General features: G+C 42.0%; 1 protein-coding gene across 4 annotated transcripts in view; it reads right to left on the bottom strand.

Annotated features, from left to right (window-relative positions):
• The window catches only part of STRIP2 (striatin interacting protein 2), a 49075-nt gene that overhangs the window by 6740 nt on the left and 25879 nt on the right, over positions 1 to 16456 (bottom strand). For all 4 annotated transcript variants that reach the window (XM_003586002.6, XM_005205742.5, XM_059885937.1 and 1 more), the window contains one exon: positions 13195 to 13261. In XM_003586002.6, coding sequence (XP_003586050.1) covers positions 13195 to 13261 — 67 coding nt within the window. The remainder of the gene's footprint in view (positions 1 to 13194; positions 13262 to 16456) is intronic.

The following is a 16456-nucleotide window of genomic DNA, read 5'->3' as shown; positions in this document are numbered from 1 at the left end:
TCCAACATGTTAAAGGGAAGAGCGGAGGGCAATTACTAATAGCTCCAGAAAGAATGAAGCATCTGGGCCAACATGGAAATGACCCTTAGTTGTGGATATGTCTGGTGGCAAAAGTAAAGTCTGATGCTGTAAAGAACAATATTGCATAGGAACCTGGAACGTTAGGTCCATGAATCAAGGTAAATTGGATATGGTCAAGCAGGAGATGGCGAGAGTGAACATCAACATTTTAGGAATCAGTGAACTAAAATGGACAGGAATGGACGAATTTAATTTGGATGACCATTACATCTACTACTGTGGGCGAGAATCCCTTAAAAGAAATAGAGTAGTCCTCATAGTCAACAAAAGAGTCCAAAATGCAGTATTTGGGTGCAATCTCAAAAATGACAGAATGATCTTGGTTCGTTTCCAAGGTAAACCATTCAACATCACAGTAATCTAAGTCTATGCCACAACCACTAATGCTGAAGAAGCTGAAGTTGAATGGTTCTGTGAAGACCTACAAGACCTTCTAGAACTAGTACCAAAAAAAAGATGTCCTTTTCATCACAGGGGATTGGAATGCAAAAGTAGGAAGTCAAGCAGTATCTGGAGTAATAGGCAAGATTTTTGGCCTTGGAGTACAAAATGAAGCAGAGCAAAGGCTAATACAGTTTTGTCAAGAGAACACACTGGCCATAGCAAATATCCTCTTCCAACAACACAAGAGATGACTCTACAATGGACATCACCAGATGGTCAACACAGAAATGAGATTGATTATATTCTTCACAGCTGAAGATGGAGAAGCTCTATACAGTAAGCAAAAACAAGACCTTGAGCTGACTGTGGCTCAGATCATCAGCTCCTTACTGCAAAATTCAGGCTTAAATTGAAGAAACTAGGGAAAAACCAATGGGCCATTCAGGTATGATCTAAATCAAATCCCTTGTGATTATACAGTAGAGGTGATGAATAGATTTAGGGGTTGGATCTGGTAGAAAAAGTGCCTGAAGAGCTATAGAGAGAGGTTCGTAACATTGTACAGGAGGCAGTGACCAAAACTATCCCAAAGAAAAAGAAATTCAAGAAGGCAAAGTGGTTGTCTGAGGGGCTTTACAAATAGCTGAAGAAAGAAGAAAAGCGAAAAGCAAGGGAGAAAGGGAAAGATATACCTATCTGAATGCAGAGTTCCAGAGACTAGCAAGGAGAGATAAGAAGACCTTCTTAAATGAATAATGCAAAGACGTAGAGGAAAACAACAGAATGGGAAAGACTAGAGGGCTCTTCAAGAAAACTTAAGCTATCAAGGGAACATTTCATGCAAGGATGAGCACGATAAAAGGAAATAAATGGTAAGGACCTAACAGAAGCAAAAGGAATTAAGAAGAGGTGGTCAAAAAACACAGAAGAACTACACAAAAAAGGTCTTAATTACTTGGATAACCACAATGGTGTGCCTAGAGCCAGACATCCTGGAGTGTAAAGTCAAGTGGGCCTTAGGAAGCATTAGTACGAACAAAGTAAGTGGAGGTGATAGAATTCCACCTGGGCTATTTCAAATCCTAAAGATGATGCTGTTAAAGTGCTGCACTCAATATGTCAGCAAATTTGGAAAACTCGTCAATGATCACAAGACTGGAAAAGGTCAGTTTTCATTCCAATCCTAAAGAAGGGCAATGCCAAAAAATGTTTAAACTATCGTACAATTGCTTTCATTTTGAATGCAGTAAGGTTATGCTCAAAATCCTTCAAGCTAGGCTTAAGCAGTATGTGAACCAGAATGTCTAGACGTACAAACTGGGTTTAGAAAAGGCAGATACCAGAGCTCAAATTGCCAACATCCACTGCAACACAGAAAAAGCAAGGGAATTCCAGAAAAACATCTACTTCTGCTTCATTGATTATGCTAAATCCTTTGACTGTGTGGATCACAACAAATTGTGGAAAGTTCTTAAAAAGATGGGAATACCAAACCACCTTACCTGTCTCCTGAGAAACCTGTATGAAGATCAAGAAGGAACAGTTAGAACCACACATGGAAAAACTGACTAGTTGAAAACCAGGAAAAGAGTATGACAAGGCTGTAATTGTCATCTTGTTTATTTAATTTATATGAACAGTACATCATGTGAAATGCTGGGCTGGATGAATCATAGGCTGGAATCAAGATTGCCAGGATGAATCACAGGCTGGTATCATCAGATACGCAGATGATACCACTCTAATGGCAGAAAGTGAAGAGGAACCAAAAAGCCTCTTGATGAGGGTGAAAGAGGAGGATGAAAAGCTGGCTTGAAACTCAACATTCAAAAAACTAAGATCATGGCATCCAGTCCCATCACTTCTTGACAAATAGAAGGGGGAAAAGTGGAAACAGTGACAGACTATTTTCTTGGGCTCCAAAATCACCGCTGACAGTGACTGAGGCCATGAAATTGAAAGATGCTTGCTCCTTGGATGAAAAGCTATGACAAACTTAGCTTATTAAAGAAGCAGAGACATCACTTTGCCAACAAAGATCCATATAGTTAAAGCTAAGGTTTTTCCCCTAGTCATGTACAGATGTGAGAACTGGACCATAAAGAAGGCTGAGTGCCAAAAAACTGATGCTATTGAATTGTAGTGCTAGAGAAGACTCTTGAGAGTCCATTGGATGGCAAGGAGATCAAACCAGTCAATCCTAAAGGAAATCAACCATGAATATTCATTGGAAAGACTGATGTTGAAGCTGAAGCTCCAATACTTACTTTGGCCACCTGATACGAAGAATCAACTCACTGGAAAAGACTCTGATGCTGGGAAAGACTGAAGGCAAAAGAAGAGGGTGCAGAAGATGAGATGGTTGGATAGCATAACTGACTCAATGGACATGAATTTGAGCAAACTCTGGGAGACAGTGAAGAACAGGGAAGCCTGGTATCCTTGGGGTTGCAAACAGCTGAATAGGACTTAGTGATTGAACAACAACAATCATTATCTCAACACCTACAAGGCTTTCCTTCCCAGAATCTGGAAGTCACGGTTGGTCAGTTCAAGTGAAGCCTTCCATATGAAATGCTACCTCCTTTCCATCCCACTTCTCACATCCTCCCTTCTCCTCAAGGCATGCAGTATCCTTCCTCTGAAAACACACAGCTGGAAGACACGATCCTGGAAGACTCTGTACCGAGAGCAAGTACTGGTTAGAAAGATGATACATGAACATAGGAATATCATTTGAGCAAGATTTCTCGTGTAGCTTTCTGCTTTAGGATCAGAAAAGAGATGACAGAATTTTACCCCCATATACTTTGCATTTATGTAAGCTATGTTGGTAATTGCCAAGAATTATTCCGGCAGATTTCAAACAGTATTGGATGGATCTGATATTCATTACAGTTAATTAAAAAAAAATCAACCTCTGCCCTCCTTTATCAAACCATATTGCAGTAAATTACTTAATTCTCTAGCATGGTTGGAAAAATGGCAGATGGTTAATTTGAACCAGGTGTTTCTCTTGACTGTTTCTTAATAGCTTGTGAGCACCCAAACAGATGGATGTCAGATCAGAAACAGGTAATTACTCACAGCAACATCTTTCAGGGACAAAAATAAGAGTCTTTATGGATTCTGGGGTTCGTAAATATATATTGGTATCAGAAGCTACATGAATCAGTTAACACATATGGTGGTCAAACTAACACCTTGGAAGTTCCTCAAGTCTTCAGTGTGAGAGGAGAATGTGGAAGTGAGGAATGAGCAGAAGTCAACTGCTTTCTGGTGAGTGGGAGATTACCCCCCAACACACACAAATGAATCTGAAGCAAGCAAGGTAGACATACGTCAACTGTGAGATGAACAGCCAACACCTGTAAGGATATTAGGCTCTCCTAAAAATAAATAATACTGAGGATCAAGAAGTTGCAGGGAAGCTTTTCAGAAATATTGTTTAGAAATAATGTTCTCCCAGGATGGTCCCTGGTGGTCCAGTGGTTAGGACTTGACATGTTTACTACAGGGGCCCAGGTTCGATCTTGGGTCTGGGAACCAAGGTCATGCAAGCCACATGCAGTGATCAAAATAATAACAATTTCTTTCCTCTAGCAAATGTTCAATATTGTGTTTAGAACTGGTCCCATGAAAACCACCTGTTTTGTTCTAAATGAAACTTCCGTGGGAGTTTCCACTCAGGTGCATTAGCTAATCCTGCTTGCCCAAAACACAGATCAGGTTTTATAGATGTTACATCTTGTGTGGCTAACAGAGGAGACAGACTTTTATATGTTTATTTTTTAAAATAAGAAGCAGTGAAACAAAAAAACATATGGGAAAAGTAACTATATTTCCATTGTGGGCTTCCTTTATCCTGACTTCTAATATGCATAAAAGCCTTGCGTTCCTTATGGAGTACGGAAATAGCGGCCTGGTCTTGTAGAAGCAGCCCTGGAATAGGCACCAGGACACCTGGGTCATGGCTTTGACCCCGGCTGTATCATCTCAGGCAAGTAATTTCCCTGTTTCCTATAAGAGGTTGAACTAAGATAACCTTTAAGATCATTTTAGCTCTGACCATTCAATAATTCTGTGGCTTACCTTCTCCAGTTGGTGTAAAAGTTAAAAAGCTTTGAGTGACAGAATGTTGACTGTGGCTACCTTTTCCTGAGAGCTGAGTCTCAGGAGTCCTACGAGCTGCGCTAGTTCCCCCTGAAGGCAGTCTCACCTGCCCAGGGCCTTGCTCTGCTTTCCTTCTAATGACGCTTCCCTGATGTCTGTAAGTAGGCCCACTTCTGGCATCGTGGAGCAGGCATCGAAAGCACACATACTGGTCAGTGGCTCGCCCAGGCTTGTCTGCTTTGTCAGAGCCTTGCCCAAGCCTTCTCCCTTCTTCCAACCCAACAAATTATTATTTTTTCCAGAAAGCCTTTAGGTCTGTGAGTACTTATTTGGATTTGCCAGTCTGTCTGTCCTTTTTTTTTAAGCCGCACTTAGTTATGACCAACCTAGATAGCATATTGAAAAGCAGAGACATTACTTTGCCAACAAAGGTCCGTCTAGTCAAGGCTATGGTTTTTCCAGTGGTCATGTATGGATGTGAGAGTTGGACTGTGAAGAAAGCTGAGCACCGAAGAATTGACGCTTTTGAACTGTGGTGTTGGAGAAGACTCTTGAGAGTCCCTTGGACTGCAAGGAGATCCAACCCGTCCATTCTGAAGGAGATCGGCCCTGGGATTTCTTTGGAAGGAATGATGCTAAAGCTGAAACTCCAGTACTTTGGCCACCTCATGCGAAGAGTTGACTCATTGGAAAAGACTCTGATGCTGGGAGGGATTGGGGGCAGGAGGAGAAGGGGACGACAGAGGATGCATCACTGACTTGATGGACGTGAGTCTGAGTGAACTCCGGGAGTTGGTGATGGACAGGGAGGCCTGGTGTCCTGTGATTCATGGGGTCGCAAAGAGTCAGACACGACTCAGCGACTGAACTGAACTGATTCTATTTATTTTCTGGATGCACAGCATGGCATGTGGGGTCTTATTTTCCTGACCAAGGATGGAACCCACACCCCCTGCAGTGTAAGGGCAGAGTCTTAACCACTGGACCACCAGGGAAATCTCTAGATTTGCTGGTCTTGAAGATTTTTTAATGTTCGTTTAAAGCAGGTCACCTTTCTTTCTTTCTTTAAGAACTCAGCATATTAAGTAAGATGCAAACTTCTGTGAGGGGATATATTTTGTGAACAGCAGCACTTGGCTGGCTATATTCTCCTGTTCCTGGTACTTAACAGTATTCAAAGCAAGAGCTTAACTCACTTTCAGCCAGCTAAAATTAAAAAAAAGTATTTGCCCATGTTCCACTCTCACAAATAAATATTTGCATACACCTTTGGTCTGAAGATTCAGTTCAGCAATCACATCCTACCCTTTCAGAGCATTTCTAAGGCACAAGGGTTCTGTTCTCAAAGATCCATCCACAGCTCTGCTGAGTGAGCCAAGCCAAACAAAAACCCAGGCTTACGCCAATTAAGTGGATAATTAACTCATGAGGAAAGGAAGAACAGAGTGTTTCTTCCTTTCGTACTGAGATCAGATTGGTAAGAATCTGAGCGCCGAAAGAGACTCAACTGTTCTGGTCCCAGTCTGTTATCCATAGAAGCAAAGCCTGAGACCCAGAAAGAGGAAGGCAGTTTGACTAAGGTCACATGGTAAGTGCCCAAACCAGGGCTTAAACCTAGATTTCCAGTACTCACTGAATTCTAACACTCTATCTTAGTTACTATTCATCTTCTGATCGCACTTAAGGAATTCCAGACATAATTACTAAAAGAAAATATGGTTTGACCTCATTCTTTCTCAGGGTCTTTCAGACCTAATGGTAGAGCTCTTTCTTATGTCCTACTGTAATTCTTACTTCAAACAAGCAAAACCAACAACAACAAAACATTGAAGTTTCCTGCCTTAAAGGGGAGTGACTGAGCCTTTAAAGAAATGCTGCAAAGTGTTAAATATAATCTAACTCAAACCTTCTCAACAGGTTTTTTTTTTTTTCTCTTTTAAAAATATTTATGTATTTGCTCTGCTGGGTCTAGTTACAGCACTCAGGATCTTTAGTTGCAGCATGTGGGATCTAGTTCCCTGACCAGGGATCAAACCCAGGCCCCCTGCATTGGGAGTCTTAGCCACTGGATCACCAGGGAAGATCCTTAACAGCTTATTAAAGTCCCGAAGTGATGACACTACTTTCAAATTGAAAACCAGCTCTTCATTGAGAAACTGAAATTGTTCATTTTTTTAAAGAGTAAAAAGTTTACTGAAAGGAAAAATACATGTGGAAAGGCTCATGGGTGAGCTCATAGAAAGAGAGTTGCACCTTTGGGAAATTTAAATCCTTTATAAAGGGGCAGTTCTCTGTGTCTTTGTCTTCCCTCAGGCAAGAAATTGAAATTATTAATAGTAACTTATCTGTTTTATAATGAATCTAGAATTCTATAGCCTAAGGAAAGCTGATGCTCATCTAATTCTAACCTCTCTTTCTTTTATAGATGAAACTCCTACAGCCTACAGGAAACTTGCTCAAGATCACTTAAAGCTGTAGTGGCAAAGCCCACTGTCTGCCTTTTCTATATTACAAACTCGGGTTTTTCATGCCATGTCAGTCCTGCAGTTATTTGAACCTATTTGCAAAAATATTTGTGAAGTTATAATACTTAGTGATTGAAAATTCACAATAATAGTCATTTCTTGGTAAATGATTCTTTTAATTTATTATGGTTCACATAACTGAAAATGAAATCCTATTATTAGCTTACATCTTCTTTTCCCACACTGTTTTAGAATAACTTTCTTATATGAATTTCTGACAATTAAGTTCCTGCTAGATTAAGGACCTAGATCTAGGTATAATAAGAGTTATTATTCTTAAAAGTGATGTGAGGAGGTATGGAGGAAAAGAAAAGAAAATTCAAAGTCATCTGGGAAGCTTTAGCAAGCTATTTGTGCTTTGAGGAGGGATCTGGGAATGTGAGTTAAAAAAAAAAAAAAAAAACAAAAACCACCTAGCACTCATTACAGAAAGGGTGACAACCAGGAAAATTGAAAAAAATGCAAAAACAAAAAAACAACCCACCATTTATCCATGGTCCTTCTTTTGTATAAATACCTCATGGAAAATGGATGTATACCTTATGATATGTTCACATTTGATCTAGAATAGAGAAACAATAATGCTAATTGCACTGTTGGTTTTAAATAGTGACAGTGAATGTAAAAACAAAGACTTTTTTAAGGAGGTCATAAATCACTGGCTAAATAATGCCTAAAAGTAATGCTAGAGACCTTAATGCTGCTAAGTCGCTTCAGTTGTGTCCTAATCTGTGCAACCCCATAGACGGCAGCCCACCAGGCTCCCCCGTCCCTGGGATTCTCCAGGCAAGAACACTGGAGTGGGTTGCCATTTCCTTCTCCAATGCATGAAAGTGAAAAGTCAAAGTGAAGTCGCTCAGTCGTGTCTGACCCTCAGCGACCCCATGGACTGCAGCCTTCCAGGCTCCTCCGTCCATGGGATTTTCCAGGCAAGAGTACTGCAGTGGGGTACCATTACCTTCTCCAGAGACCTTAATACCTGAACATAAATAAAACAAAAATGAAAACAATAACACAAAAATCTTCTGGAATATCTGTAAATATCTGGGTTAGAAACTAATACAGAAAAAGAGAGAAAATAATAGAGATAGATGAAAGGATCAAGCATATAAATTTAAGTGATATGAACATATTTGTATAGGTATTTCTGAATATAAATCAAACCCAAATTTGAGGAATTTTGTGATGAAGTACCTTTTAAGAATTAACTTAGGCCTTCCTTGGTGGTCCAGTGGTTAAGAAATTGCCTGTCAATGCAGGGGACACAGGTGTAGTCCCTTGTCTGGAAAGATCCCACATGCCAGGGGACAATTAAGCCCGTGCACCACAATTACTGAGCCTGTGCTCTAGAGCTTGGGAGCTGCAACTACTGAGCCGAAGGTCTGGAGCCTGTGCTCTGCAACTAGAGAAGCCACTGCAATGAGAAGCCTGCACACCACAACCAGAGAGTAGTTCCAACTCGCCAAAACTAAAGAAAGCCCCAGCGCAGCCTAAAATAAATAATTTTTTTTTCAAAAGAACTTAATAATTTCACTTGCTTGATCTAAAACGAAATGTCAAATATTTCTTTGCAAATGGCCAGGTCATGTACATTCTGACCCTCTGCTTTGGATAACACTTCACCACTCCACCTGTTTCTTTATGAGCAGAGGGTAAGACTGGGCAAAATACTAAGAAACTTCTAGCTCTGATACTCATTGACTTCAAAATATAATGTATGTTTATTTAGAAATTATAAATGTATTATCGTATACTGTATTGGTGTTTTTCTTTCTGGCTTACTTCACTCTGTATAATAGGCTCCAGTTTCATCCACCTCATTAGAACTGATTCAAATGTATTCTTTTTAATGGCTGAGTAATACTCCATTGTGTATATGTACCACTGCTTTCTTATCCATTCATCTGCTGATGGACATCTAGGTTGCTTCCATGTCCTGGCTATTATAAACAGTGCTGCGATGAACATTGGGACACATGTATACCTGTGGCGGATTCATTTTGATATTTGGCAAAACTAATACAATTATGTAAAGTTTAAAAATAAAATAAAATTTTAAAAAAAAGGTAAAAAAAAAAAGTTTCCATCATTGAAACACACACACACACACAAATGTATTATCGTAATAACATGATATGTTATAAAGTACACATAAAGTTAAAAGGATATTAATAAATATAAAAGATCGAATATATTTCACTCCTAAAGCATCATGTTACATACCTATTTTTCATACCATTGCTCAAAACAACCACCCAGACGCTGAACATCCTACAATACTTGTTGAGGCCATACCCCCTGCCTTTGCTAGCAACCTCCTTCCAAAGATCACACCTAACTTCCATACAGTCATATGTACATCATCCTTCTCTTATATTTGGGATTTAATTTTAATTTTTTCCTAGTTTAGTGGATTGAATTTGAACATAGACTTTTGGAAATTTAGAAACTGTAAGCCTTCCTGTGCCAGGGGGTGAGGAAACTGTTCATTACATAGGTAAAGATGGCCTATTGCAGAGCTAGATATTTTTACAAAATGAGAATTTAGAAATTAATGTGCCACTAACTTTGCCTTTATTTCATGTCCATTATATACGTAGTTTGGAGAAGGAAATGGCAACCCACTCCAGTGTTCTTGCCTGGAGAACCCCAGGGACAGCAGAGCTTGGTGGGCTGCCGTCCATGGAGTCACACAGTCGGACACAACTAAAGCGACTTAGCAGTAGCATATACATAGTTAGAGTTCCAAATGAGGTTGAACTCAGTTCAAACTCAGAAAACTGAAAAAATATGAATCAAGACTACCTTAGCCAAGTAACTCCACTTCTAGAAATCTATCTTAAGGAAGTAATCAGAGATAAGGTCAAAGATTCATGTGCAAGGATGTTCATTTTGGAGTTATAGGAAGAACACTGTAATAAATGCCCAATAATAGTATGAAACAATCATTTTTTTAAAAAATTAAGTAGTGGAATATTATGTGCAGCTATGTGAATGGAAACATGTAAAGTCCTTATTTTCTTAAATATGTGTGTGTATGAGTGAATATATATATATATATATATATATATATATATATATATATGAAAGTGAAAGTGAAGTTGCTCTGTCGTGTCGGACTCTCTGCAACCCTATGGACTGTAGCCTACCAGGCTTCTCAGTCCATGGGATTTTCCAGGCAAGAGTACTGGAGTGGGTTGCCATTTCCTTCTCCACGGAATCTTCCCAACCCAGGGATTGGACCCGGGTCTCCCGCATTGTAGGCAGACGCTTTACCCTCTGATATATGGTTGCTGCTGCTGCTGCTGCGTCACTTCAGTCATGTCGGACTCTGTGCGACCCCAGACACGGCAGCCCACCAGGCTCCCCCGTCCCTGGGATTCTCCAGGCAAGAACACTGGAGTGGGTTGCCATTTCCTTCTCCAATGCGTGAAAGTGAAAAATGAAAGTGAAGTCGCTCAGTCGTGTCTGACCCTCAGCGACCCCATGGACTGCAGCCCACCAGGCTCCTCTGTCCATGGGATTTTCCAAGCAAGAGTACTGGAGTGGGGTGCCATTGCCTTCTCCAGATATATGGTTAATTGCAACCAAATATTAACATTGGTTATATACAAGTAGTTTGGGCTTCCCAGGCGGTGCTAGTAGTAAAGAACCCACCTGCCAATGCAGGAGATGTAAGCGACATGGGTTCGATCCCTGGGTCGGGAAAATTCCCTAGAGGAGGGCATGGCAGTCCACTCCAGTATTCTTGCCTGGGGGATCCCATGGACAGAGGAGCCTGGCCGGCTACGGTCCATAGGGTCGCAAAGAGTCGGACACGACTGAGCAAATGAGCATGCGCACAAGCATGCACAGATGCAAATAGTTTACTAAGGGTATTTTTATTTTCTTTCCCGTATTTTTCTGTATTTCCTCAATTTTCTTCAATATATATCGATTTTAAAGTCATGGGGAGGGGGGACTTGAAATGTTATTTAAAGAAAATACTATGTACTTAAAACGCCAGTATGCTGTGCTTACAATTAATTCACTGAGCGTGAAAAAAAGAGATAAATCTTACTCATATAAACACTAGTCCTCTCTGAGGACAGAAGCCATTAGTTTAGACAAACAAACCACTGTATTGAGGATCTATGTGGAGTAAACTAGCTAGTTAAGTCCATGACTGGGCTCAGGGAAGTACTTCTAAAAAAAAAAAAAAATCTGTGGTTACCAAATGAAACCACCAGGTGCCACTGTAGCTTCACAGAAAGAATAAGAACACCTAGCATGAAATCTGTTTTTCATTATGAAAAGGTATGTGCTTTCACCCCCTCTTAGATAACAACAGTCTTCTCAGAGGCATAACAATTATTTCAATAATTTTATGTTCATATCCCAAAAGGTTAATCGGAAGATATATAAAAGTATGCTGCTGCTCAAGTCGCTTCAGTCGTGCAACCCCATAGACGCAGCCTCCCCCGTCCCTGGGATTCTCCAGGCAAGAACACTGGAGTGGGTTGCCATTTCCTCCAATGCATGAAAGTGAAAAGGGAAAGTAAAGTCAGTCAGTCGTGTCCGACTCTTAGCCACCCCATGGACTGCAGCCTATCAGGCTCCTCCATCCATGGGATTTTCCAGGCAAGAGTACTGGAGTGGGGTGGTATCGCCTTCTCCGATACAAAAGTATAGTTTCCATCAATCCCTAGTTATGGGATTGAGAAGATGACTGTGTTTTGAAATATCCTATTCACAGTAGAGCTTTAATGCTATCCGTGCACCACTGTTTCTGTTCGAAAGGGCGGTCCTCATTTCAGTCTGATTGGTGGGGCTGCATATCTCCACCCTGGCTCTTTACTTTCAACTACTTTTAACTTCTCCACCTATAAAGCACTGATGACAACCTCATACAGTTGTTTTAAAGATTGAATAACATCATAAACAGGATTAGACAACTCATTACCTCTCTCTGCAGAGGTAAGAAGCTCCCAGCTTGCTTCTCTGCTGAGGCCATATCTAAAAAAGTCAGGGAATCTCTGCTCTGGTGCTGAAAAAGGAGCTAGACTTGGTGTCTTAGGACATGGCTCTTCCTCTCATTCAAGGTCTGTCGGCTATGGGGAGTGGACCTGACAAGTCACTTCAACCCTCAGGTTTCTCATCTTTGAAATATGGGGTTGGGCCAAATGCTTCTCAGGTCCCCTCCAGTCACAAACCTTACAGTTCTGTAAAACCTGTGCCACACAAGGTACAGGTACTTTTTGCACAATGAAGTTTTCTGATGTGACATTGTGCAGGTATTAAAAGTTGGGGACAAGGGGTTGGGGCACACACAGGTGCCATCATCTGATCATTTATTAAGCTCCTTTCATGTACTGAACATGGTGCTAGACTCGGGATATAAAAGAAAGATGATACTATCTCTTCCTTCAGGGAGTTTTCAGTCAAATGGAAAAACAGATACAGATAAACAATTCCAGTGCAACAGCGTACGGGGATGGGCTTAGGTACACCGAAGGAGCTGCAGCAATAATACATGAGGAGGTAGATACTTGATTTCAACGTGCTGCCTATCAGTCAGTTTCATGGGATTCAGAAGGACTGAGGGACTTTTCTGATTTGCCTGGAACTGCTCTGGCATGAGGAACTTTCTGGGTCATCCTTCTGTGGCCATATTGAATTTTGCCTCAGAAAGACCCAGGCAAGTATTTTCTGAAGTACACACCCCAGGGTTTATATAACCTTATGAAAATGAGACAAGCCTGTGACACAGAAGAAAGAAGACAATTAGGCTAGAGCAGCAGAGATGCACCTGCCATTCAGAACAGCTGTTTACACTCAGTTTCAGCCCCATTATCTTTCTAAATTCCCTCTCCTCTTCAGTGTTTTTCACTGACCCTTTTCTCTACAAAATGCTATGCTCAGCTTTTCCAAATCTTTCTCGACTGGGTCAGCAGATCTAAGCCCCTACTACCTCTGTGCTCTTGCCAATATGCTTTTATTCATCTAAGACTCCCAAACCAGGGCATGAGGGGGCTAGAAAAGAAAAGGAAGGGCAAATGCCAACCTCTGCCACATGGCAATTTCAAAGGCTACCAAATCCCTACTTGCTTACCAGGCTCTCCGTAGTAAGCTCCGGCAAATCCTGGATGGTACAGCATGGGTAATCCAGGACCGAGATGCTGCAAGATGCAGAGATAAGAACAGGCTTTAGGTAAATGGCAAAGGCAGCAAACGGCTACATCCGAAAGGGCAGGAGGTTATTTCTCTTCAGCTAGCCCTATCTATTTCCAGAATTGCTAAGTGACTTCAGCTGAAACTGAGGGTTCTGGTGCCAGGCACCTCCAGATCCAGTCTCCTCTCCTCATAGCCATGAGAAGGACTGACAGAGTTCTTTCAGAGGTAAGAGAAAGCAGAGAAAGCGCCTCGGCATAGCCACAGTTCTCTTCTGTTCTTTAAAGAAATACATAAGGTCGTATGCATTTGTGTTTCTGTGTTTAAGTGTATATTTGTGTGTATATAATTGTGCGCCCAAAGATGTTGCCCAAACTCATCCCACTTTACACATTATTGACTGAAGGAGTTTTGCAGAAACTAATGCCTGTGGCTGGCGATTTGTTATGAAAGTGAAGTGAAACATCTCCAGTCAGTAACGTTAAGGTAACAAAAAGATGTATTAATGTGTCTCTGGTCAGTAAGTTAATAACAACCTGTGAGAATGAAGACCTCTCCTGTGTCTTACCAGATGTTTCGGAAAGCCAGGACCTCTGGGGAAAAACCACAGAAGCCACTCCAAGAGGAAGCCTGAGACAGAGGCAGCTTCCTACAGCTGGGCCCATCTAGTAGCTCAAGGATGGTAACCGCATCTGCTCCCAAAAGAGACCCTGGCTGACCGAAAGGGAGCTGGAGGCTCTGCGGTGAGCCCAGGGAGACAGGCATGAGTCAGCAGGGGAAGGAACCACCGCATGATGACGGGGCCCCGGCCACTCCAGCTGACAGCTCTTTCCTCCTCCCTTTTTCATGGGTACAATGCAGCATTTAGACTAGCTAATCTAATCTCTAATGCTCTTTCTGCTTCTGACATTCCATGAGGTTTGTCTTTAAAAGAAAAAAAACTTTTTTGGCCAGGCTGAGGGGCATGTGGGATCTTAGTTCCCTGACCCAGGGATCAAACCTGTGCCCCCTGCAGTGGAAGCGTGGAGTCCTAATCACTGAACCACCAGGGAAGTTCCTTTTTTTTTCCTCCCATGAGGTTCTTTTTTTTTTTTTTAATTTATTTATTTTAATTGAAGGCTAATTAGTTTACTCCCATGAGGTTTTAAACACCAAACCACTCCAGTTAGAATAACTGGACATGGATAAACGACGTTGGCAAAGCATAGGATATAAATAGGAATATGGGGCTCCTTGGACCTCTTCTATATTTCAAAGTCAAAACTTCTATCCAAGCAAAAGGCAACAATTTATTTGACTAGAAATGTTGACCTTTGTCCAAGAAACCCCCAAAGATAACCTAAGGGAATCAGGGCAGGAGAGGAGAGGGCCGTGGATGTACCTACTAGGTTCTCCAGGGTTGCCAGTTTCACACTGCTCCATTAGGATAAAGATTCCTGGCTGGCTCATCTACTTAGCTACCCACTTTCTACTGACAAAGCCCCAGGGCAAAGTAGGTACTGGCAACCGGGAAATAAGGGTGGGGAATCCAAGATGGATTTGTTTCAATCTCATTGTATTAAATTCTACCAGAGCCCAAATTCTACCCTAAGGGGGCATAAAGTTCCAGGTTTCTAGTATATCTAGATTGTAAGAGCTATGACGAAACTGCAGTAGCAAGCAGAAGGCGCTCAAATTCTTGAGATTATGCAACAGTAAACCTCATAGGTAACGCATAAGAGGAACCCTGTACCCAGGCTGACCTCAGCAAACAGCGCAGTTTGGTACTACCACTCTTCCAGCTCCAAATGGAACCCGAAGGGCACCTATTGGATTGTCTGCCCCCTACTTCTAGGCCCACAGTGCGGGGGCACCAAGCTCCTGAACCCCACTCCTCAGCCACAGTTATTGATCCAAGGGTGGACCTCGAACCCTGGGCATGTGGAACAGGGATCAAGAGCCAATTCAGTCTCTGAAGTGGTACAGGAGCATGTTTAGCTCAGGCAGGCATATTTTCACTAAGTGGCTTAGACATATTTCACTTAGTCGCTCAGTTGTGTCCAACTCTCTTGTGACCCCATGGACTATAGGTGGCTTGCCAGGCTCCTCTGTCCATGGGATTTTCCAGGCAAGAATACTAGAGTGGGTGGCCATTCCTTTCTCCAGGGCATTGTCCCGACCCAAGCAGGGATTGAACCTGGGTGTCCTGCATTGCAGGCAAATTCTGGTTTAGGAAGCAGACAAAACTATTTGTCAGTGAGAGAGGAAAAGTTGGAGCGGAGGTGCAGAGGCCGAGTGGCCACAGATTGGAGGCACATGGCCCCCTGGGTTCCGTGTGCTACAGACTGACCTTGAGGCCCAGAGCTGCACCTCTGTCCGAGGTTCTTCAAGATGATAAACCACCCATTTCCTCCTAACAAATCCCCGTTCTGTGTGAGCTGACACACACAGGTGCCTTCATGAAGCTGTGGCCCTTCCCCAGCCTCACAGACACTTTCAGTTTTCCCTGGTGAGCAACTAGCACGTCGTAAGTGCCATTTTTAAGGGGCAGAAGTCTCTTTGTAGTGAGGATAAACCCATTCTCTAGTGCTTCCTCCAAACAGGAAAAGTAAAGCACTCTCATGTATGTTTATCCTAACTAATGCTTATAAAAGTCTATGATAGAGTCAGAGTAGGTATTATTCTCACTTTAAAGATGAAGATACTGTGGCTCAGAGAAACACAGTGTCTTACACTTGAAATGACACAGCTAGCAAGTGGCAGATCCAGGTCAGGAATCCAGGTCCTGTGACTTTGGGTTCTGTGTGTGTTTTAAGCTACACAGAAGTAGGCTGTCTCTCCAGGGTGGAGTTTCTGGCAGTGCTGACAGACTGTGGGGCCAACATCTCCTAGCCCCTCTCCAGCCACCTCAAGTGTCACGTCAGCCTTCTTCTATTTTAGGAACCTTGCCTCTGGTAAAGCACTTCTGGTCAACTTTACTGATTAGCACGCTTCCGGTTTTTGTGTAAGCAGCAAACTAAGGAACAAGGGCCTACTCTGTTAACCCTCCAAGTCCCCACTTGGCTGGAGCAAGCCATAGCAACTGTGTTTTAACCCTGCCTCTTCTGCTTACTTAAAGGGTCTCTCTGGTGTGCTATCCTTATAAGTCAATTAACCTTTCTGAATTTGTTTCCTAACTGAAGAAATGGGAATAAAACTTGTTGTGATATGTCTTAGCACTGATG

The sequence above is a fragment of the Bos taurus genome, chromosome 4 (assembly GCF_002263795.3).
Source record: "Bos taurus isolate L1 Dominette 01449 registration number 42190680 breed Hereford chromosome 4, ARS-UCD2.0, whole genome shotgun sequence".
Lineage (NCBI taxonomy): Eukaryota > Metazoa > Chordata > Mammalia > Artiodactyla > Bovidae > Bos > Bos taurus.
The sequence above is the reverse complement of the archived record's forward strand: the minus strand, read 5'-3'. Positions and strand labels throughout refer to the sequence as shown.